This window comes from Camelina sativa, chromosome 15 (assembly GCF_000633955.1).
Source record: "Camelina sativa cultivar DH55 chromosome 15, Cs, whole genome shotgun sequence".
Classification (NCBI taxonomy): Eukaryota; Viridiplantae; Streptophyta; class Magnoliopsida; order Brassicales; family Brassicaceae; genus Camelina; species Camelina sativa.
In genome coordinates this window covers 25416362-25441492 of record NC_025699.1, presented here as the reverse complement: position 1 = coordinate 25441492, position 25131 = coordinate 25416362, and the positions used below count along the sequence as shown (strand labels likewise).

Sequence of the window (25131 nt, the reverse complement as noted above, 5' to 3'; positions counted from 1 at the left end):
TCTCGGAAACTTTCTTCGACATTGCACAAGCTCCATCTCTGGGAGAAGAAGCTTTATGAGGAAGTCAAGGTATGTTCAAACAGAAATTGTCTCTCTTAGGATAGTCAGATGTGATCTCTTTGGTTAGCTCTCTCTAGTCAAGGTTTGAACTACATATTTGTGCATGTAGGCCGAGGAAAAACTGCGTGTAACCCATGAGAAAAAGTTAAGGAAGCTGAAGCGTCTGGATGAAAGAGGTGCTGAGGATCTAAAAGTAGATTCAACACGAAAATTAGTGAGAAGTTTGTCCTCAAAGATAAGGATTTCGATTCAAGTTGTTGACAAAATATCCGTGACAATTATCAAGATAAGAGACGAAGAGCTATGGCTGCAACTGAATGAATTGATCCAAGGGTACGCTGGATGAAGTTTAAATGCAATCGTATTATACTATGATCTTGTGTTTTGTACTGGTTTCTCATTAGATGTCAACTCCTTCTTTCAGGCTTAGTAGAATGTGGAAATCCATGCTTGAGTGCCACAGAAGTCAGTGTGAGGCTATTAAGGAAGCCAGAGGCTTAGGCCCCATAAAAGTGAGCAAAAAACTCGGTGATGATCATCTTGAAGCTACACGGACGCTTGGGCATGAACTTATAAATTGGATTGTGGGATTCTCGAACTGGGTCAGTGCGCAAAAGGGTTTTGTAAGAGAGCTGAATAGTTGGCTTATGAAGTGTCTTTTCTATGAACCTGAGGAAACTCCTGATGGGTTCGTTCCATTTTCACCTGGTCGTATTGGGGCTCCATTGATTTTCGTGATCTGTAACCAGTGGGAACAAGCTCTAGATAGAATATCAGAGATGGAAGTTATCGAGGCCATACGCCGTTTCACAACGAGTGTGCTTCATCTTTGGGAAAAAGATAGGTCAGAAACCCGAGAGAGGATGACAGGGCTGGGTGATCCAAGGAATATGGACCGAGAGGAACAGAGAATACAGAGAGAGATTCAAGAACTGGAAAGGAAAATGGTTCTGGTTGGTCAGTGCGAGGATAACATTGTCTACCAAAGCGACACTAGTAACGAGAGTTTACAGGGTAGTCTTCAACGTATATTTGAAGCTTTGGAGAGATTTACAGAGGAATCTGTGAAAGCTTATGAGGATCTCTTGCATCGTGCTGAAGAAGAATGCGGCTCTCGGGAAACAGATGAAGACTAATGGAAAACCATGGAGGAAAATATTGCATGACCAAAAGATGATCAATAAACTTGGGAGTTGATTCACGTGCTACAGACAGCCATGATGCATGATCTGCCATGACTCAGCTCTGCAGTCAATAGTCTAGAGTACCAGACCCAAATTGGGTCACCCAGTTCATGTATGGCTGGTATCTAAGGCACTGGGAAGTTAATGTATCATCTTCCTCAGACACGGCCAAGAACTGCTCTGCGGTAGACATGGGATAGAGAAATGGGACAGTGCTCGGGTAACGTATGTGGGTGGGTGCGTGCCGTGCCCTATCTAGGAAGGGGATGGTTGGTTGATCGATTCCATGGTTCAGAAAAAATGTAAGATACTTTGGCACAAGTGATGATGTGAAGTACCCAATTTTGTATAGCTTTATTTATTTTGTAAAACGTTACTATGTTCCACAACATTTATTTAATCTATGAACAAAAAACTTAAAACGGATTTATTTATGTTTGGTTTTATTAATTTGGGAACTGTGATTAAACTAGTCTGCGATTATCCTATATACCACAAAGAGGCAGTACATTAGTAGGGATGAAAGTAGGCCTGCGAAATTCGGGTCGGTCGGATACTTCGAGTTGGGTAATTCGGATAGTCGGGTAGTTCGGAATCTGGGAAGTGTTACCGAAAATAACCGATTTAAATAACGGGTCGGATCGGTTCGGGTATCGGGTTTTTTGGTTATTATTTTTGGTTACCGAAACTAACCGAAGTTTTTATTTTTTTGGTTAGTTTGGTTATTTAAGTTAAATCGGGTCAAAAATCTTGGTTATTTTCGGGTAAATTCGGGTAATTTCGGTTATTTGCGGGTAGTTTGGGTAATTTGGGTAATTCGGGTCGGTTAATTTCGGGTAATTTCGGGTAATGCAGGTAATTCGGGTAATTTCGGGTAACCGATCGGTTAGGGTGAACCGAACCGACTGAACCGATAACCGATTACATATTATAACTCCTTCCGATCGGTTTTCTTTTCTTAACCAAAACCGAACCGAAAACCGAAAATTTCGGTTCAGTTCGGTTCAGAATTCTCGGTTCGGGTAATATTCTCGATGAAAGGTTCAAGAATTCAAAGCTCCAAGCCTTTAACTATAGAGATATTTGGCATTTTAGACAGTTTTCAAAACATAATTGTAAAAGTAATACAATCACTATTTACAATTAGCAAATTCTATATTTTTACTATTTTACTGTTCACAAGACTTTCCAACCCTTATCAATATTTCATATTTACAACACATGCCATTGAACCTCTGATATATATATATATATATATATATATATATATATATTTTTTTACATATATGTTCTCTACAATCTTAAAAAACAATATGCCCATCCCATGGTTTGATACGTTTGCTACGATCACACCTTGAATGAGAGCTGCGAGACCCTATTGTTGACTGAAAAAATTAAAAACATTTGTGATTATAACAGATGCAAAACAAAGATGTATTAAGTACTAAACAAATTACAAATGCAAAGCATTTTTATTTTATTTTATTTTACCCCATTACATATTACAAAAACCAGGGCTTCAGCTATACAATATGGGATAGGCAATGCAGTTGCGAGTAGCATCTTCATATTGTGTAGCTGAAGCAATGGACCATTGTAATTTGTAATACTGTGGTAGCCTTGTAGGTTGAAAAAGTATAATGTGAGAAAGTATGATTCAAAGGAAAAAAATATGATTCTATTGAAAAATCACAAGAACTTTTGAAGTAGATACATGTAGAGAGAGTAGTGTTTATGCCAGCAAAATATTTGGTTATATATATACAAAAAAAAGTATTGCAAGGGGGGATGTTGAATCATCAAAATCTAGGAAACATATTAATTAGTTTGACTCCCTCATTTTCTTATTCTTCTTAGTAATTTAGGAAAACTTAAAAATACTAAGAAAATTAATAAATTTTGGAAATATATTAGCACATTTGAGATAATCAAACATTGACTACACGAATTAGGAAATATTGTTATTAACTTTTTTTTTCTTTTTTCCTGTTGATAACCGTTATAAATTAGTTTTTGACTCTTTTTTTTCCTTGACAAGTCAATGTTTTTGTCAAATACTAGATGTTGGAAAGTTTTCCCAAATCAACAGTCTCGTTTTCCTCCATGTGGAAAGACTTTGGCACTTTCAGAAACTGGATATTAGAGAGACTAGTCAAGGTGTAATCCTCTTCTTCAACTAGCCATGTAGACAAACTTCATTGAATTAAAAATGTGTACACGATAAAGCATAAATACAAGTTTCTAAACCAACATAATAACCGAATATATGGTACAGTAGAATTTACTGAAACTAGACCAGAGATATAAACTCTAATAGGCTGGTAACTTTTACTTGATAACCTTTATTAAACACAAAACTACTTGCATGGTCATTTTTTTATAAAGGGCTTTCAACTAAAATACATAATGACGATTACAAGTAGGTCTGGACAAAATACCCGGATCCAAAAATCCGATCCAAACCCGATTCGGAAAAATCCAATCCAAATCCGTATCCAAAATTTTTAAATATCTGAATGGGTTCTAAATTTCTAAATCCGAAAACCCAAACCCGATGCGAACCGGAATTCGAATGGATATCCAATTATATTCAGAATATTAATATATAGTAGTAATATATTAATAATTTTAATAATGTAAGTGTCTAAAATATTCAGATTTTTGGATATTTTATATATTTTTGAGTACTTCCTTTAAACTATTTTTAATAAATTTAGATAAAAATACTTTAAGGTTTTAGATAGGTCAGGTATTTTTGAATAATTTAGACAAATTTGAGTACTAAAATTTTAAGTTTGGAGAACTTCAGTTAATCCGAATCCAACCCGAACAGATCATGTACCTCTAAACCCAAAAACATAAAATTCCGAAATATTCGATCCGAACCCGAACGCCCAGGCCTAATTACAAGCTATGGCACTGATTCATACAGTTTTTAAAGAAAGTAAAGCGAAATTAAAGAACAATTTATTTGTATGAACTTAAGAGAACTTAAGAGTCTATCAGAAAGATCACTAAACACCACTAATTTGAGCCTCGATCGGCCATGACGACTGTGGAAGTTGACATTGAAACAATTAGGGTTAAACTACAAGTGACATAATAGAGAAAAACCATTTGGTCAACATGCAGAAAAAGTTGTCTGAGTAAATAAAACATATAACTATTTCACCATTTATTTGGAGGAAAATTATTTTACATTTCTAAAATTTACCATCTGTCATGCAAGAAAATGCGTGTCCTCTTTATTAATCGATCACTTCATTTATTGATTTATTTCATAATCATTCTAAAAAACCCTAGATTTGTTTTTCCTGAATATATTGTGGTTAAATTTTTTAAAGTGACGATAATATTATTCTTAACTATTTATAGAAATATTATATAGGTAAATAAAATAAAATTTCAAAGATATGGAATCCTAAACTCTGAAACGAATCCTGAACTGCAAAATTAAACCCTCACCCTAAAAGTTCAATATTTTTTGCATTAAAAATTTTACCTTATAGTATTTTTAAGGAAAAACAAAAATAATGTTTTTTTCATTCTTTACATTTATAATGTTAGCTTATTTGTTAAATTTTATAATAGCCACAACATTGATTCATATTGACTACACTTTTAAAAGACTTGCAAACTTTTAATTTCAATCCTACACATTCAGATATATCTCAAAAAAGCAACATATTTACAAGGACATCTCCAAGTCAATGCAAATCAAAAACTTATAATTAAAATTTATTCCAAAGTATAAAAAATAGAAATACTTATCAAAATTTAATTTAAAAATTTTGAAATAAAAACTTTAGAAAAAAAAAATGACGAAAGAATATATTTTGAAACTAAAAGGCGCGCGTATAGCACGAATATTCATCTAGTAAAAACGAATTAAAAGAATAATTAAAAAAAAAACCCTTGAGTGACAAAAAAGAAAGAAGGTCTCTTCTATTTTTGGCACGAGAATAATGGTCATAATGCTATAAAATCAGACTCTTTGTCTTTGGCAACAAAGAGACACTTAAGCTTCATTAGTCAAACGACTGCAAAGACCAAACAAGGAATCAGATAAAACAATAAGGAATAGTTGTGAATCTCTCCCCTTGTCCGCTGAAGAATCATGGGTTGTTGTTACTCATTGCCTTCAACTGTAGATCCTATTCAAGACCAGACGACCGATGCATCTTCCGAACCCAGAAACGGCAGAAGAGAAGATCCACCATTAACAAAATTCTCTTTCTACGATCTCAAGATGGCCACCAGATATTTTAGTCCCGAAAACATTGTTACGGAGCATGGCTCCGATATCGTCTTCAAGGGTCGTTTGCAAAATGGTAGCGTCATCGCTGTCAAGAGATTTAATAGCACGGTTTGGCGTGACCCTAACCTATTTGTGGTACGTAACCTATCTTTGTCTGAAAATGTTTTTATGTGACGGTTATTGTTCTCTTTTAATTTTGATGGGTTTGGTTATTATGTTTCTCGAAACGTTGTCAGGAAGAGGCACAAAGAGTTGGGAGTTTAAGACATAAGAGAATCGTCAATTTGATTGGATATTGTTGTGATGGAGATAAAAGGCTTCTTGTCGCAGATTTCATGCCAAATGATACTCTTGCTAAGCGTTTATTTCAGCGTATGATTCATTCTCTTCATATCTTATTTAATTTATTTCATATTTTAGGTTTTGTGTATCTGGGGATATATAGTGAGGTTACAATGTTGGTCTATATGACATGCTGTGATGGTATATATCAATGTATATTGCTTGTAGGAACTGATTGAATCAGATTGAACTTGCTAGCATTTTTGTTGTTGTTGTTTTGCTTCATAGGGAAGCATCAAACCATGGATTGGCCTACGAGGTTGAGAGTAGCCTATGGTGTAGCTGAGGCATTGTGTTATTGCAATACGGCAGGCTTTGCTTCGTACAATAATCTAAGTGCTTACAAGGTTCTATTTGATGAGGTATACATAAGACAAACATTCTTATGTATATGCCTTCTCGTGATGCTAAAATGTTTTTTTTTAAATTGTTTAATGGTGTAATCGAAGGATGGAAATGCATGTCTTTCTTGTTTCGGCTTGGTGAAGAAGATCAATGATGATCAAAGAACAACAACAGGTAATAAATACGCATTTCTCTCTTTATATATTATTATCACTATTAAAATGTGATGTTATATTCTCATTTCAGGAAGTGTGAACCCTCATAATATGACATACAGATTTGGTACTATCCTTGTGAATCTGATAAGTGGAAAGCAAATTCCTCCAAGCCATGTAAGTAATCTTTTGCTTTCTTAGTTGTGTGAATCAACCATTCATCTTGACTGTGACTGTAATCATAAAGTTATCTACCATTGTCCATTTCTTGCAATAGAATACACATAAAAGCCGATTAATTAGTTGTTATTATCATGCTTCTAGGCTCCTGAGATGATACATCGAAAGACTCTTGTTCAGTTGATGGATCCATACCTGAAGGGGAGGTTCTCCATGGATGAAGCTACCGCAGTTCTCAATCTCGCCATTCAATGTTTGCAGCACGAGGATCAAGAGAGTCCCAACACAAGAGAGATTGTTGCAGAGCTTGAAACCTTGCTAACTAGAGCAGAAGTAATGACTTTATCATATTCATAATTTCATGCTTTGTTATTTTTTGAAATCTTGTATTCATGTTAAACTTGATCTTCCTGCTTGTAGGCTCCCTCTGATGAAGTGATTGAAACGACAACGCAACAAGAGGAGGTATCATCATCAACTCGTATTTCGCCACTAGGAGAGGCTTGTTCGAGAATGGACCTTGCATCTATTCATAAAATCATGGTGTCGACAGCATATGACGATGACAAGGATTTCATCGAGGTAACCAAACTCATCAACTTAAACATGACTACAATTTATTTGGCATCAAATAGGCTAACAACTATTCTTGTACTTGTTCATGAGCCAAGTTATCTTTCGAAGAATGGATACAAGAGGTGAAAGAACTTCAAGATGTACGTAAACAAGGTGATCAAGCCTTTGTAGAGCAAGACTTTAAACCCGCCATCGACTGTTATTCTCAGGTAGTTATTATAACATTCTCTTCCCTTTCACTTTCAGCATGCATATTAGTAGAATCTCTATATCTAAATCTGTTTCTGTTTTCTGTCCACAGTTCATTGAGGCTAGGTCAATGGTGTACCCAAGTGTTTATGCAAGGCGTAGTCTATGCTATCTATTCTGCAATGAGCCAGATAAAGCCCTCCTTGATGGGATGACTGCACAAAGTGTGTACCCTGATTGGCCAACCGCCTTCTACTTGCAGTCTGTGGCCTTAGCCAAACTCAACATGAACATTGACTCTACTAATACTTTGAAAGAAGCAGCTATTCTTGAAGCAAAGAGAAAGCACCAGTGAGAAAGAATCTTGATTTTGCATATTTCCTTTCCTTTAGGATAAAATGTGAAATAATCAAATAATAGACGTGACATTTTTGTTTGTTTCTGATTGAGAGAAGTCTTGCATAAATTCTGAGTTTAGAATTATAATAAGCTGAAACCTTTTTTTTTTTTATGTGAATCTTCATTTTCATCTTTTGCATCAGTGACTAATTTTGAGACAGCACTTGGGTATATATAGATAGAGAAAAGAAAGTCTTCATTCATTTAGTTTCCTTTCTTCTTTGTTTAAAGATCCAATGTTTGGTTATGGAGATTGCACGTAGACTTCTGAGCTTAACTCTTTAACAAAAGGTTAAATGTATAGCAATCATGCATGAAACTAGAAGAGAAACAGGAAAGATGTATGCAACCCTCTTGTCTTGGATTTAGATAATATTCAATCAACAAAATTCAAGAACAAGAACTCACAAGTGTGGCAAGAAATGGATGTGTCAAAGTTTGTCACATATATTAAAGATCTCATGTCTCGTTCTTGTGGTCGGGTTGTAATCTCATGTCTCCGTACTCACACGTATTGTGGTTGCTGAGAGGAAAAGTAGACAAGATCTGAGTTTAGTATATAGAGGTTATATTACATTTAACTGTTGAGAGCTTTTGTAATCTTCTCCAGCCACATCCTTCTAACAGCTCATTGTACAGACACATAAGAGACATGTCTTAATTGTCACTCGTGCAAAATGGAATAGGAGACATGTCTTAATTGTAACGAAGTGTTGAGCTGTGAGGATGGTTAGAAAGAGACATAGAGCTACAATGACGGAGATCTTGATCTATTACTTTTATATTATATGAGATGCCTCTTGTCACCTAGTAAAAGGTGTAACGCACAAACATCTTATTAATGATATGAATATTTTACGCACCAAAAGATTCCTCTTCTTTCTCTTCCCTTCTGGTGTATATATATGTAAGGCTGGTGAGGCAATGAGAAGGCAGAACATACATCTTAAACTCTCTCAATAACAAAAATCTAAACATTAACAAAAATGGCTGTCTCTTTCCATGTTCGCTCTAACAGTTTCCCCTCAAGACCTCACCCACAAGTTGCTCATGTTGATGAGCAGTTGGCCCGTTTGAGATCTTCTGAGGAAACCTCAACATCTTCCAGCTATTCTATCTGTAAAAGACTTGACAACCTTCAGGATTTACATGAGTCTCTTGACAAGCTTATTCGCCTACCTGCTACCCAACAGTCACTAGCTCAAGAGCAGAACAAGAAAGCCGTCGAGCAGCTTCTTGATGGATCCCTTAGGATCTTGGATGTGTGCAACATTTCCAAGGAAGCTTTGTCACAGATGAAAGAAGGTCTCATGGAAATCCAATCCATTCTACGAAGAAAGCGCGGAGATCTATCGGGAGAGATCAAAAAATACTTAACCACAAGAAAATCTCTTAAGAAGTCATTCCAGAAAGTACAAAAGTCTTTGAAGGTTACACACGCCGAAGACAACAACGATGAAGTTTTGGCTGTCTTTGGAGAAGCAGAAGCAATTACAGTTGCTCTTTTTGATTCTCTCTTCAGCTACATGTCCGGATCAAAGACTTGTAGCAAATGGTCAGTCGTCTCAAAGTTAATGAACAAGAAGAAAGTTACAAGTGAAGCCGAAGCAAACGAATTCTCGAAGGTTGATTCCGAATATCAATCAGAAAAGACTTTGAAGATGGAAGATGTTCAGAACCTAGAGTCATGCATTCAAGATCTTGAAGATGGACTTGAATCACTTTCAAAGTCTTTAATTAAATATAGAGTCTCATTCCTTAACATTTTAGGCCACTAAAAATGAGTGCCTACAATATTTTTGTGTAGAAAGTTAATGTAAAAGTGATCTCAAAAACAACAAATACAATTAAGTAGTTCTTTGTTATATCTCTTTATCTTTCTCCCTTATGAAAGAACCAAATTAATCATCTCAATCTTGTTACCAAAAAACTCATAAGAGTTTTCTAACGGTGAAAACATTTTTTTAACTGCCCTGAAGAAATAAACATGTGCTTTCTTGACATATCATGTGGCATATTTGAATCTCTACACGTTTATTCGAAATTTTAAAAAGATCCACAAAACTTTTATTAGGTGGATGTGTTCACATGCCGTGATCTACGTTTATGGATCTTGCCCCTACTTCATCTATATCACAGTTGTCTTCCCTTTGATTAGTATAATCATATGCTGCAATGCAAGCGTGTGCGGTACTGGAAACAGGTTATTATATAGTACACGGATAAACTTATAAATATTCACAAAAAAATTCTGATGGAGGAGAAGGCAAAGCCAAGCTGGAATTGACAGAAGCTATTGGACAGTGCTCGTGTGGTTAGACATTTTGTAAGATAACAAAAATTGCATTATCGTATGCACAGATAATGATATTATTTAATTTCTTGAAGACAACCTCCACACGATTTGTTTCACATGCTATTATTTAGGGATAGAGATCTCGCTTCGCTCCACCAAATCACCATTATTATCACAGCTGATTTAACATATGAAGATTTTAATATAATTAACATTAACCAAGCGTGCATGTAACATAATGTCAAATTACGTTTTTCTATGAAAGATTACATTTATTTGTCTTCTTACATAACATTAGACCACTGAACATGACAAAAGCTACTTTTCTTGAGCAAGTCTATAAAGAACTAAATTGAAACGAATTTGGTTTATTGATGTTTTCATGTAATGTAACTTTCTTCATGTTCTATATATAATTTTGCCTTGACTAAATCTTTGTATTTTTGTTTACATCTTAAAAAGTAACAAACATTATTATAAGTATACAGGACAGAGATAAGGGTGAGTTTCGATTTCAGACAAGCCAGCTCTATCTGTTTGTAAATAGTCCCTCGTGCAATGGAACTCAACTCAGTGCAATAAGTAAATGAAGAATTGAGCTGTGAGGGTTGGTTGGAGAGAGACAAAGAACTGATATGGTGGAGATCTTGATCCATTATTTTTATTTTCCATATCTGATGAGATGCCAATTGTTTAACCACCACGAGATTCGTCTCTCCTCTCTTTCCTGATGATGTATATATGTATTGACCAGAAACGCATGGAGAAGGCAGAACAAACATCTTAAAGCTCTCTCAACATATTCTTCTTGATCAATAACCTATAGCCTAAGATCAATAAAAATGGCTGTCTCCTACCACGTTCGCTCTAACAGTTACCCCTCGATACCTCACCCACAAGCCGCTCATGTCGATGAGCAGTTGGCCCGATTAAGATCTTCTGAGGAAGCCTCAACATCTTCAAGCTCTTCTATCTGTCAAAGACTTGACAACCTTCAAGAACTACACGAGTCTCTTGACAAGCTTATCCGCCTACCCGCTACACAACACGCTCTAGGTCAAGAGCAGAACGAGAAAACCGTTGAGAAGCTTCTTGATGGATCTCTCAGGATTTTGGATGTTTGCAATATTTCCAAGGATGCTTTGTCACAGATGAAAGAAAGTCTTATGGAGATCCAATCGATTCTAAGAAGAAAGCGCGGAGATCTATCAGGAGAAGTCAAGAAATACTTAGCTTCAAGAAAGTCCTTCAAGAAGACTTTCCAAAAACTACAAAAGTCTCTCAAGGTTTCACAAGCCGAAGACAACAACAACAAATCTTTGGCTGTCTTCGGAGAAGCAGAAGCTATTACAATTGCTCTTTTTGATTCTCTCTTTAGCTACATGTCTGGATCAAAGACTTGCAGCAAATGGTCAGCCGTCTCAAAGCTAATGAACAAGAAGAAAATTACATCTGAAGCGCAATCAAACGAATTCACTAAGGTTGACTCCGAATTCCAATCCGAGAAGACTTTGAAAATGGAGGATGTTCAGATCCTAGAGTCATGCATTCAAGATTTTGAAGATGGACTTGAATCATTATCTAAATCTTTAATTAAATACAGAGTGTCGATTCTCAACAGCTTTGGCCATTAAAGTCTAAAGATTTTGTACATATAAGAAAAGTTAATAGAAACAAATTCAAGTCTCAATTCCAAACACATTTTTTTTTTTTATCTTTGACTCTTTTAACATCAACAAACAAGTTCATCCTATAAACAATAAATCAGAAAATTCTCTAATTATATCTTGAACCTCTAAAGTTCACAGGTTAAACATGGTAACAAAAAAATTACGTCAACAACTTCAATCCACCTAAATGACGCTGTATGGACTCATTATTGGTGAAGTTTTTCGAATTTCACACGTTCTTTGCAATAATAACTCTGTTCATGTCTGTATGGTGGGAAACATTTGAAGTAATTCAAGAAACCATAATTAAGAGAGATGAAACTTCAAAGTCTCCGTGAGGTTTCCTTGAGCAAGTTATTATATAGAAAGAATTACTGAAATGTTATTCAAAAGTTGGTTTATTACTTATATCTATAAATCTTTTGAAAATTACTCAAATGGTTAGTGACCTGGAGGTAACTACAATTTACTCCTTGAGTTTTGTTTTTCGATTTTGAGTAAAAAAATAAAAATAAATACACATCAGCAAATTAAAATACACATCATTTTCGATTTTCCACGTCACAACCCAAAAAAAAAACTTAATCGGTTGTAAAATCGGGAAAACAAAAAAAATTGATCTTTTTTACTGAAAATAGGACGATATATGTTAGATCTAATACTGGGCTATCAAAAACAGTTGAATTAACAAAAAAATCAATGAAAAACGAGTGAATAAACGGGTTATTAACCAACTGAGCTGTGTGTTTTTCTAGTAACTATCACGCAAACAAAGTATATAACCACCAAACGTTATAATATTAATAGTAATTATAATTCTGTGCCTGCTCAGATTCACTGGTGTAATAAATTTATAAAGTTAATTTTTTCATAATATATTATACAAAATAATTAAAAAATTAAACTCAAAATTCGAATAAAAAAAATAAAAAAATTCCGACGAAGTGATGACTGAGTTATTGACTTAAACGGCTGACTTATGAAATATTTGTAAATTTATATTATTATAACTCAATATTTAAATTTACAATTAAAATATGAATATTACAATTATTATAACCAATAAAAAGTCATAATTATAAAGAAAAATTGATTTTTACACATTCTCACCAGAATGTGTTAAACATACAACACATGACGTTTAGGGGTTAGGGTTAGGGTTGGGGTTTAGGGTTTGAGATGTAGGGTTCAGATGAGTAACATTATTTGTTTTTTTTTTTTTTTTTGGTTTTAATGTGTTTTAATGTGTTTGGTTTAAGGTGGTAAATGGATATACTAATATTATTACCATTTGAATATATTTTTAAAAAATCAAAAAAAAATTTGGTTATTTTCGGTTATAGGTCGGTTAGATTAATATATAACCATAAATAACTCAAATTATATTGTAATTAAGTAGATTAGCCTAATATAACCAATAGTAAGCCGTATATAACCGAAATTAACCAAACATACCAGTTCAAAAATACCAAATTGGAAAAATTATTTTTTTCGGTTCGGTTTGGTTTGGTCGGTTATTTAGTCATTCTAATTTGATGGTTGGCTGAGTTATGGTAAAGTTGTGGCTGAGTTATGCAACAGATATATTAATTTATTATATACCTTCTCGAGAATACAAAAAATGTTGTTGGGGAGACACAAACAATAATTATGTTTATTGTTAAGAACGACACGCGTAATAAATGAGATTTTAGCGATTTTTTATTTAAAAGGAATTCAAAATTTGAATTTGAATTTAAAATTGTTTTTTTTTTAATAAAAGTATTTCTCAAACAATTGACTGATATGGCTGAGTTATCTACATAAACGACTGACTTATGAAATATTTGTAAATTAGAATTATTATAACTCAAAATTAATTTATAGAATGAAAAAATGAATATTACAATCATTATAAGCAATAAAAAGTAATAATTATAGACAAAGATTGATTTTTACACAGTCTGATCAAAATGTGTAAAACATTCAAAACATGACATTTAGGGGTTAGGGTTAGGGTTAGGATTAGGGTTTGAGGTTTAGAGTTCATATTTCCAACATTATGGGTTTTAATATAACAGTTTGGTTTTGGTTATATTGTGTTTGGTTTAAGGTGGTAATTTGGATATACTAATATGATAATCATTTGAAAATTATAAAATTTTTGAAATTATTTTTCGGTTATTTCCAGTTATGTGTCGGTTAAATGAATATATAACCATAAATAATCTAAATGTTACCCAAATTAGGTCGATTAACTTAATATAACCGATAGCAAGCCGAATATAACCGTAATTAACCGAAAATAATGGAAAAAATAGTTTCCGGTTCGGTTCGGTTTGGTCGGTTATTTAGTCATTCTAATTTGAGGGTTGGCTGAGTTATAGTAAAGTTATGGCTGAGTTATCGTTTAGGGTCTTCTCAATAATATGAAAACGTATTCTTCTTTCCTGGGTCTTTTGTTCNAAACTATTTTAATTAGTTATTTTATTTCTCCTAAATTATTATTTTTTATTATTATTTGAAATGAAAATAGACATAGACCTAAATATGATAAGATTTTAAATATTATGGCATGCATGTAGTTAATTTTTTAATTTGCAATGTAACAAAGAAGTTTAGTTAACAATGTAACTCAGCCACAACATGAAAAACATTACAGTAATTAAAAAGCAAAAAAAATTGCTGCCAAACTCAGCCGCTTCATCAACTGAAAATATGTAACTCAGCCCTATCGTTTGATAAGTCAGCCGTAACTGAATAACATTCTAGTAATTAATCTTTTGCTAATAAGTCAGCCGTCAAACGGCTGAGTTGTCGATAAGTCAGCCTATGACGGCTGAGTTATAATTTTTTTACCATAACTCAGCCGTAACAACATCTCATAAGTCAGCCGTTTTTCATAACTCAGCCAGGCGAAAAAGATTAACTCAGCCGTGTCGTTGTGATAACTCAGCCAAAATTTTGACAACTCAGCCGTGTCGTTGTGATAACTCAGCCAAAATTTTGACAACTCAACCATCGGGTGAAAACTCAGCCGTAACTACAGCTGAGTTATGCGCATAACTCAGCCAGATTTAATAAGTCAGCTGTAACCCTTGACTGACTTATGCACATAACTCAGATAGATTTTTAATAAGTCAGCCGTCCGCTCTTACTCAAATGTTTTTCCGATAACTCAGCCGCAATATACCTATAACTCAGCCGCAACATACTATGTAACGCGTTACGGCTGAGTTATGGTTACACGTCAGCGATTTCTGACGTGGCGTCTGACGTGGCAATGGTATTTTTGTAATTATATTTTTTCCGGTAACATAAAAGAGGGACACGCTGGGTATTTTGAAAATACCCGAAACATTCTAGTAATAAAAAAGTTTTTTGTAGATTCTGGTAATATTACCTAAAATGAGTAACATTTGAGTATTTCAGCCTATTATATATGAAAAAATGTTTTCTTTAAACTCAGTGTGCATGAGTTTTAACTTTTTATATGCAATGTTTAAAGTCCCAACGTGGACTTACTTTAATGTATACACTAAACATGTATTGTGTCTCCCACCATTCATCTTCACATGTCAGCCTTCCATCGATAACTAAATTTAAGCACGAGTGGCTTTAAAACAATGTCTCATTTTTGTGCAAGTCTGTTTTCAAGAATATAATATAGACAAGATCCTAATTCATTGGTTTTGGCATGTGAAATCACACGGTTTACTTATTTTAATGCTGAATCATTTCCATTGTCTCCCACCATTTAGACATGAACAGAGCTATTATTGCTGTAAACGTGTAAATTGAGAGATGCTTGTAGTATTCTAGAGAGGAATCTTGGCGCTGTAATTTGGTTGGTTTAAGTTAAACTGTAAATTTGGTTGATTTGGACATCATCCATCTTCAATGTCTTCTCGGACTGGAATTTGGAATCAACTCTTGTGAATTCATTTACTTGCGTCTCACTTGAAACCTTATTCTTGTTCATTAGCTTTGAGACGAGTGACCATTTGTCACAAGTCTTTGATCCAGACATGTAGCAGAATAGAGAATCAAAAAGAGCCATTGTAACAGCTTCTGCTTCTCCAAACATAGCAAGAGATTTGTCATTGCACTCTTGTTGGTCTTGTTTGATTTTCAAACTCTTGAGGACCTTTTGGAATGACTTTTTTAGGGATCTTCTTGAGACTAAATATTTCTTGACCTCTCCCGATAGATCTCCACGCTTTCTTCGTAGAATGGATTGGATCTCCATGAGACCTTCTTTCATCTGCGACAAAGCATTCTTGGAAATGTTACACAAATCCAAGATCCTGAGAGATCCGTCAAGAAGTTTCTCGACAGCTTTCTTATTCTGCTCTTGAGCTAAAGCCTGTTGGGTAACTGGTAGGCGGATAAGCTTGTCAAGAGACTCATGTAGCTCTTGAATGTTGTCAAGTCTTTTACAGATAGAGGAGCTAGAAGATGTTGAGGCTTCCTCAGACGATCTCAAACGAGACAACTGCTCATCGACATGAGCAGCTTGTGGATGAAGGCTAGAAGGGAAACTGTTAGAACGAACACGGAAGGATGGTGCCATTTTTTCTTGATCTTAAGTTCTTTGTTGTTGATCAAAGAGAAGATGCTGAGAGCTAAGATGTTTGTTCTGCCTTCTCATTGCCTCTCCGGTAATTACTTATATACACCATCATGAAAGAGAGACATGAGGAATCTCTTGCTGCATATAAAGTTATTATATTGAACATTAATGTCTGTGCAATGTTCCCCCTCACACACGTCATTGCCTGTATGCAATAAACATATGACTCAGATCTGATAAAATGAATGTGCACAGTCGACTTTGCAACGCGTTGGCATAGTTTATGGAAAACCGCGTGGCTTGTCTCAATGGGAAGAGATGATAACAGCACTATTCTTGCATATATAAACTCTCCATGATGCATAATTAACTGATAAACCACCATGGCATAATACTCGGATCTTGTTCTTGTCTGCCTTCTACACAACAATCACTTTTCGTTACACGCTGACGGTAGAGTTGTAGATAAAACAAAAAAATAAAGGCACGTTGAGGTTATAAAATGCCATGTGCTTCTGTAATATAACATTTAATAGTATCCAAAGAAACAAATGTGAGCTAACTAGTCTGTTGTCATGTCTTCCTAAATGTTATCACAAGCACAATATATCTCGAATCTTGTTCGTAGATGATGGACATGAGTTCCCTTATATATTAGGAGGTCCTAACCAGAGATCCATAGGCGACGATCATTCCTTTCTCTCCATAGTGTGTACACCAAGATCTGCAGAGTATATCGGGCTAAAAAGGCATCGACACGTTTGAGTCCGTGAGAAGAAACGTAGGTAATGGTCGCACCAAGACAACTCTATGTAACCTCCGATCTCATTCATCGTGAATAAAAGAAGACTCCCCGACTCTCCGTTCACCCTCAAAAACTCGTATATTATTGTTGTTGCAACCTTGATACAAACTGTAGTTATTCCAAGGAGGCGCTTCTATGTATTCTTGGTAACCCTAGCGTTTCTAAATTAGTCGTTGTTGGCCAGAACATGAAAAGACCTGAGTCAACTGTGTAAACCCAACGAAACCCTATGTAACACCCAAAAAAGTAACCTAACTCAGTTATTCTCCACAATTGGACCACAACCAAGCAACGGTCATACATGCGACATCTATTTTTGTGTCATCTTCAAAGAGCAGAAACGAACCGATCTCATTCATCGTTAACATTGAGCAAAACTGATAGTTTCTACAGGTTTTTCTTAAAATAAAACTCTCCCTCGCTGGTTCATCAACTCAGAGATCAATGACTTTGAACCTCACAACATGCAAAACAGAGAACCAAACAGAGGAAAAATAGTTATGGCTTTCTGCTTCTCCCTAACGCAGCCAAATTAAAGATGTGTTGTTCTTTCAGGAACATAAACACTTCACCTCATTCTTTTAGAGGCATCAAAAAACCTTCTCGCATCTTAAAGCATCCTTTCGCCATATTGCACAAATACAATATCATGAAGATTCATCAAATTACTATACCATGGCTTTCTTCCTCTTAACTTGTGGGTGACTGCCCCCATATTCTCTCTTTTGTTATTCCTTTCTAAGTTTTGTGATCAACAAATGACCTTAGAGAACTCAAGATGCCTCATCAACCAGCTTGTTCAATACATATATACCATGAAAAATATATCATCTTTTGCCATCTTTATTATTAAATGTTGGCATCACAAGACTCCAATTTTTATGCAATGTTCCTCTTATGCCTAAGTCCCACATGCACAATCCACTATGGTTGTCTCCTTAGAGAAGATAATAACAGCATATTTCGTGTATCTATACACTCTCAAAACCACATGAGCCTATAAGAAAATTCCGAGAACTCAGAAATTTGCAGGGAAGGAGGCAGACAAGATCCTAAATGCACATGTACGTATGCATCGATTGCACTGCGATTGAGAGGCAGAGTTGCTAGAACGTGGCTACATACATGTGCAAAGAAGATAATTCATGTGATAAAATCTGAATCATATCTGTTTTATTTTTTGTAAATAAATTCATATCTGTTTTTCTTATAGATTATGAGTCATGGAATGTGTTTGGTGGGAGACATTGCACAAACATCGCTCTTTATAATCACAATGATTCCACATGTTTCCCTTCCTTGGTTGTATATATGTAGTGGTGAGAGACGTAGCAAAGGCATAAACAAACACCCTTCTCTTGATTTTAACATTAAACCAAAATTTGAAGCTATGTAAAAATGGCAGCCTCATTCCATGTTCTCTAACAGTTTTTCACAGATGAAAGAGGGTCTTAAAGAGACTGATTGTTAGAAAAAAGCGTGGAGATTTGTCCCGAGAGGTGAAGAAATAATTAGCCTTAAGAAATCAATCCAAAATAAAAATAGACTCCAAAAGTAGCACAAGATCAAGAATACATGCAAGTGTGCGACGACGAATCACGAATCTTTGGCTGTCTTAGGAGAGGCAGAAGCTGTCACAATTCCTCTGTTTGACTCTATCTATATATGGATCCAAAGTTTGTGACCAATGCTCACTGGTCACAAAGCTAATGAACAAGAAAAAAAGTCTCTTGTGAAGCACAAACAAACGAATTCACAATGATTGGTTCTAAATTTCAGTCCGAGAAGACTTTGGACAAGGAGGTTTTTCAGATTCTGAAGTCACTAAGAGCTGGAACACATTCAAGATCTTGAAGATGGGATTGGATCTCTCTTTGCTCTAAACAGCTTAGGACACTAAGCCCTGGAACACTTTTGTACATCAAAACTAATATCCATAGAAATGAAAACGTCTTTTTTTTTTACTATGAAAGAACTAAGACGTTTCAAGAAACAAGAACATAGAATCTGAATTTTTTTCCTAATTCACATGGCAATGATTTGATTGTTATTTGTTAGCTTACTCGTAGTTCGTCAAACGATCACATACATTTTTTTGCGTAAAATAGATAACAGTATTCATCAGATACCTCTAATCCTTCTTAATTAATGTGCTACCAGAAAGATATTGATCTATTTCCATATTAGTTGATATATTTGGTCTTTGTCAAAAAAATATATTTATATACTAGGAGTTGCTCCGTGCTACGCACGGATTTATCTTCATATTTGTTCCATTGACAATTTTTTAACTGTTAGATTTTCATTTTTTTGTATTTTGCTTTCTTAATTGGATTTTTTTATATTGATAAAAGTGAGATCAAATTTTGGGGAAAAAGTATATATCTTAAGTAGTAAACTACACCTCATGTATAATAGATTTTATTAATCATGCTTACTTTTTTAAATAACAAAATGTTTAAAAACTTAGACTGATGGCAAATACATTTATGGCGAATTTTGCAATACATTTATGGCGAATTTTATGATTACAAAATAGATAATTTATGTAAACACTAAAATGATATTTTAACATTAAAATGGTCAATCAATATTTAAACAACTTCGAGAATAGTAACATGCTTGATGTAAGCTGTATGGTCAAATGATCATCGTCTTTGTATTTTCTGTTGGGTCAAGACGTAATTTGTCAACTAAAGATTATAGACTCATATAGTCATATTAATACATGTCACTTTCAAACTACGACAATAACTTGTTTGGACGTTGTTTCCGTTGTGGCCTTACAGAAATAGCCGAGATCTACCATCATTTTTGAGTTTTGAATTTATTCCATGAGTAATCTTTTATTAAAGATGATGAAGTTTAGAGATATAAAATAATTATTATATTCCTTAATGTTGCAGATTTTTTATCCTCAGATTCTGATAATGTGTGATTTATTTCGCTTTTAACTGTTGGTAACCTCTAACATCAAAATCACCTTTTTTGTCATGTCTACACAAGACGGAAAATGATACGAATCCTTCAAACTTCAAAGCCTATTCAGTGGCTTTAAACCAAAAATAAAATAAAATAAAATAAAGATCACCTTTTGGTGATTTTATTCACTTCGACATTGTTTAAGGCAAATCCTCATCATCTTTATTTTGTTGTTACGTGAAGACATAAGCGAAAGTTGAAATTAAAGTCTCATATCACAAGTTAACTGAAATCAATTACAAATTACCTCGTCTAATGTTGTTTCTTCTAATGTTTCCTTAAACATATATTTAATAGAGATCTGATCATATATTTTAAGCTTTAGGTCATCCTATCCGTAGTAATCTTAACAAATATCCAAGTTAGAATAATATATAAATAAAAGAATGTATAATTAAATTTTAAACTCAGAAAATCATTTTCTAACACAATTATACCGTTGTGTGATATATATCTTAGGCTAAGTTGCATTGTTTTGACTTTATGAATATGTCATAGTGTACATGCACGTAGGTTCATAGTGTCTCCATACCGTAATTAACCTTTAGAACTCGTTGAGATAAAACAGAAAATGTTATTACACCTTACTCAATATGGCAATAGAAAAAAAGCTTAAAGAAGAAAATAAGAGTAACTAATTTTTTTTTTTTGATTTTTTGGTCATTCCGTAAAAGTTTTCTTCTCCACCTAACCACCAGTCCAGACTCCAGACTACTACTTTACATGCTTGCATAAACTTTAGTTCCTTGTCTGAGATCTTAAATCTTTCATTTTCCTTTAAAGTGAATTGTGCAATGAGCAAATCATTTACTGATCTAAAGGAAATGCTTCAGATACATTGAACTTTCCTCGAATCATAAAAATAATTTGAGTATGAAGTAGAATACAATCACATGAAATATACATATTAAGGAACCAGCCATTCAACCATTATAGTAGCAGAATTTGGCCGTTTAAAATTAATGGGACAATATAGAATTTTAGATAAAGAGAAATAAGAGATTGGAATATAAATTTATGACTAAACATTGAATTTGATTTTTTAATATAAATGTAAGTTAATTTATTGGGATTTCAAAGGCGATAATGGGATTTAAAAATGAGATGTGCAATGAGCAAATCATTTACGTGATCTAAAGGAAAAATGCTTCAGAAACATTAGAACTTTCCTCGAATCATAACAATAATTTGAATACAAAATAGAATACAATTACATGAAATATACATATTAAGGGACCAGCCAGTCAGTCATTATAGTAGCAGAATTTGGCCGTTTAAAATTAATGGGACAATATAGAATTTTAGATGAAGAGAAATAAGAGATTGAAATATAAATTTATGACTAAATATTGAAACTGATTGAAATATAAATGTAAGCTAATTTATTGGGATTTAAATGCAATAATGAAACGTTACTAAAACAATATTTAGCTTTCCACAGTTTATTGAATTGACGATGAAAAACATCAAATCTTAAACAGTATCAACCATGCTCTAATTTTGAAATTATCAAGCCATGCTCTAATTTTGAAATTGTCAAGAATACATATGGCCCATTGTTAGCATTATATTCATTCATAGTCCCATATACATTGGTCTTAAGTTTTAGAACAATAAAAAACGTTAACCAATTAATATCTATATATACATTTTTGGAGACATTTATAAAATAAATCCTGAAGTTGGCATTTATTTACAGGCATGTCATTGACATTAAATATTTTTAATTTTAATTTATAAATTTGGTTTTATGAGATTACTCTCTCTTACGAAGGCACAAACCCATGTCTCAAACTAATACTTTTAAGAGTAACAAAATATTTATCATATTTTATGGTAGTGATTCCATATGTTAAGCTTCCTAATTTTCTTAAACAATTAATTCCCCCTAATCGCAACTTTCCTTAACAATTGGAATCACTACCATTATTATTAAATATTCAATTCCGAATTAACTAAATCTATATATACATTCATCATAATTTCTAATTGTATTTCACAGATTCAGTGGTAAGAATATCATGTGACGGGATTATATAGCAGGACGGATTTGGGTTGATATATATAAATTAAAATACTATTACTAATTTGTGTTTATCTTATTTTTATTTTATTAACACCATCAATATTAGAGTTTTAAAACAAATTAATTAAATTACGCTTATGTAAACAAAAATGTCATGCAATATACTACAGATTAAATCCCAAAATTAACAATTTAAATAAAATTATACAATTTCAAACACTAAACAAAATCAACAAACAATTATAACTTAAAATTTAAAAGTTTTAGTTTAAGAAAAAATTGCCCCGCTGTATACAGCGGGTGAAAATCTAGTTTAATAGAAAGTAGGACGTTAAAAACAAAACACTTATGCCCAACTTTCCATGGGTTTATATGGGTTGAAATGACAACAACTGTTTCACCTTTTAGGGTTAAGAGTTTGGCATGAGAATCGACCGCAAGTTTTCTCCAAAGAGATATGTATACGTTGTCACCACTACAACAAACACTAGAAATGTTGCAGAGTTACAGACTTACAAAGAATAGAACGAATCTGAAAAAAAAAAACTAATACCTTTCTAAAATGCAATTCAGTATTAAATTGGAAGTTGTCTTCGAAGGGTGGTTATGATCTTTGTTTTCAAATGTTCGAGACGAGGATATTTGGCTAACAACATCTGGTGAGTGGGTAAATGTAGATATAAATCATATATTGAAGAACAAAATGGAAGCTAAGAGACCAGAAATACGAATAGTGCAAAATAGGTTGTGACCTAGAAGCTCTTCACCCTTGTCTACCATATCAAGCAAGTCTGAAAAAGTAGAGAACCTAAAATAATCAAAACCAATAGAGCATTGTCGTTTTTTAACAGTCTCCAAAGACGTTTTCTCCGTGAAATCAATTCTCCATTTTTGGTTGGTGCGATGATAACGGTTGGAGGATGCAACAACATCTAAATCATTGATGTTGTTACAACTGGCCTTTAACCAATTGATCTTGAAACTTAGACACACGATTAGGAAGGACTGAAGCTTGTATAGCACAATCCTGAAACAAAGGGGAAATGAATGTGTTATTATGGAGGTATATCGAGGGTCAAGAGGAACAATAATATACATTTTCATCAGGAAGGAGACATTTTCATCAGGAACAATAAGTAAGATATTGTTTCTTCGAAAGTCTCGAACTTTCCAAATATGGATGACCCGAACAACAATCCTATTGATACCAGTGTTGTGTGTTTCGTTGGAGCTTGAATCAAGGGTATAGTAGGGCGCTATTGTTTTAATTTTACCCATGGTGTGAGAGAGAGAAGGTGAGTGTTGTCAAAGGTTATTATTTAAAAAGAAAACTTAATGCAATGGTTGAGGGAGAGTAATCATGGATTGAATGAAATGTTATAATTGGGTGGTAAACGTAAAGATGAAAATGACGGATATACTTCAATGGAATTCTTTAATTACCTTAAAGATTGTAATAAGTAATACAAATAACGTAATAATAATGGTTCATATGATTCTTATTGGTAGTGCAGATCTAAACACTTTTAAAAAATTTTAAATTTGATTCCAAATAATTTGTAAACGATTTTGGACAAGATTAATGTTACATACAGTTTGGAACTTTAAATAGGTGTTCGGGATCTTGACACAGACATTAAATCGGAAATGATTTAGAATTTGGTGGTGGAGTACGATAATTAAACCAAAGAAACTCAAGGATTAGGAGATTTTTTGTGAAGGTACATCGGAGGTGGTAGCTGCTGGGAACGATGGTTGTGAGAAGGTGAGTACAAGTGAATTCGACGTTTTTTGGTTCGTATATGAGAAGGTTTTTTTCAACTTCTTCTAATAACATGACATCTGGCTTCTTATATAGCTGACACATGTTCTCATTCTCAATTTAATTCAAAACTATGGGTTAAAAAAACTTAAATAGATCCATCTCAATTCCCTAGCCAAAAAGACATAAACTCATTTCAAGTTTAATTGAAAACTATGAAGCAAAAAACCCAAAAAACCAAAAAAAAAAAGGCCCCTTCCCTAGCCAACATGACTAATTAAAAAAGTTAAATATATTTTCTTTCTTCACCACGTCTCTGATTCTACGAACTTGGCATCATTTCAAATCATCAACTACATACTCTGAGAAGGTATTAATGTTCAAATTAGGATTGGTTGTCCTTCATTTCTCACATCATTATCAATTCTATCACCTGTTTTATTCCTCTTTGATGACTTAATTGGTTAAAAATCACATTATTTATTATTTGTGATTTTTGTCCAAGGTTTTGCATAATTTGGTTGTGGAGTACGATAATTAAACCAAAGAAACTCAAGGATTAGGAAAGTATTTTGTGAAGGTACATCGGAGGTGGTAGCTGCTGGGAACGATGGTTGTGAGAAGGTGAGTACAAGTGAATTCGACGTTGTTTGGTTCGTATCCTCCTAATGGGTGTTAGGGCTGTCAATTAAATTTGATGGGCCTGTAATTGGTCTTATTTTGTTAGGCTCAATATGAAAACATTAAAACAATGGCCTTTAAGAATAATAGAGGACATGTGTCAATTATATAATAAGCCAGATGTCATGTTCTCAGTAGAAGTTCAGAAAAACCTTCTCTTATTATATAAGATACAAAAGTTAAAACAGAGAAGGTAATATATTTTCTTTGATTTCATTATCATCATTTGCCCTATTTCGAAAATGTTAAGAATGGGACAGGAATAAACAATTTTGCATACTTAAGGCAGCTTGTTCAACAATCCCATAAAGGAATTAAAAAAAAAAAAAAAAAAAAAAAAAACTAAAAATTTAATAGATTTTGATTTCATATCCATTTTGTTTCACCATATAGACATAAGACATGAAGAGAGCTTCTTTGCTGAAAGCATGTGAATTCACACATGATTATATATCTTATAGTTATGAGCAATCTTGGCATTGAAGTTTTGTGGACTCAAGCTAACAACATAACTTGTTACGGTGAGAAGCCTAAACTGTGAAATTTGGGATGGTTCAAAAGCCAACGGTCGATTACTTTTGTTTTCTTGATTCTGAACTAAACTTGTTCTTGGATAATAATAGAATAAAATTAAGAATGAATAACACAAAACTATATGAGAAATCTTGA

The 25131-nt window shown here is 33.7% G+C and overlaps 5 protein-coding genes across 5 annotated transcripts in view; 4 read left to right on the top strand and 1 right to left on the bottom strand.

Moving 5' to 3' along the window:
• The window catches only part of LOC104747516, a 4488-nt gene extending 2810 nt beyond the window's left edge, over positions 1–1678 (top strand). Inside the window, exons 3-4 of the mRNA XM_010469160.2 lie at positions 170–393; positions 485–1678. Coding sequence (XP_010467462.1) covers positions 170–393; positions 485–1196 — 936 coding nt within the window. The 3' untranslated portion in view covers positions 1197–1678. The remainder of the gene's footprint in view (positions 1–169; positions 394–484) is intronic.
• Positions 5362–7644, top strand: LOC104747515 (probable inactive receptor-like kinase SSP). Its single transcript, XM_010469159.1, has 9 exons — positions 5362–5637; positions 5739–5874; positions 6073–6206; positions 6294–6363; positions 6436–6521; positions 6669–6857; positions 6945–7106; positions 7196–7309; positions 7402–7644. The coding sequence occupies exons 1-9, from the start codon at positions 5362–5364 to the stop codon at positions 7642–7644; spliced, it is 1410 nt and encodes a 469-aa protein (XP_010467461.1).
• LOC104747514 lies at positions 8640–9596 on the top strand. Its single transcript, XM_010469158.1, has one exon. The coding sequence runs from the start codon at positions 8675–8677 to the stop codon at positions 9464–9466; it is 792 nt and encodes a 263-aa protein (XP_010467460.1). The 5' UTR covers positions 8640–8674; the 3' UTR covers positions 9467–9596.
• On the top strand, positions 10486–11647 carry LOC104747513. The gene has a single exon (XM_010469157.2). It carries the CDS (start codon positions 10827–10829, stop codon positions 11616–11618), a length of 792 nt encoding a protein of 263 aa, XP_010467459.1. The 5' UTR covers positions 10486–10826; the 3' UTR covers positions 11619–11647.
• On the bottom strand, positions 15162–16396 carry LOC104747512. Its single transcript, XM_010469156.2, has one exon. It carries the CDS (start codon positions 16204–16206, stop codon positions 15487–15489), a length of 720 nt encoding a protein of 239 aa, XP_010467458.1. The 5' UTR covers positions 16207–16396; the 3' UTR covers positions 15162–15486.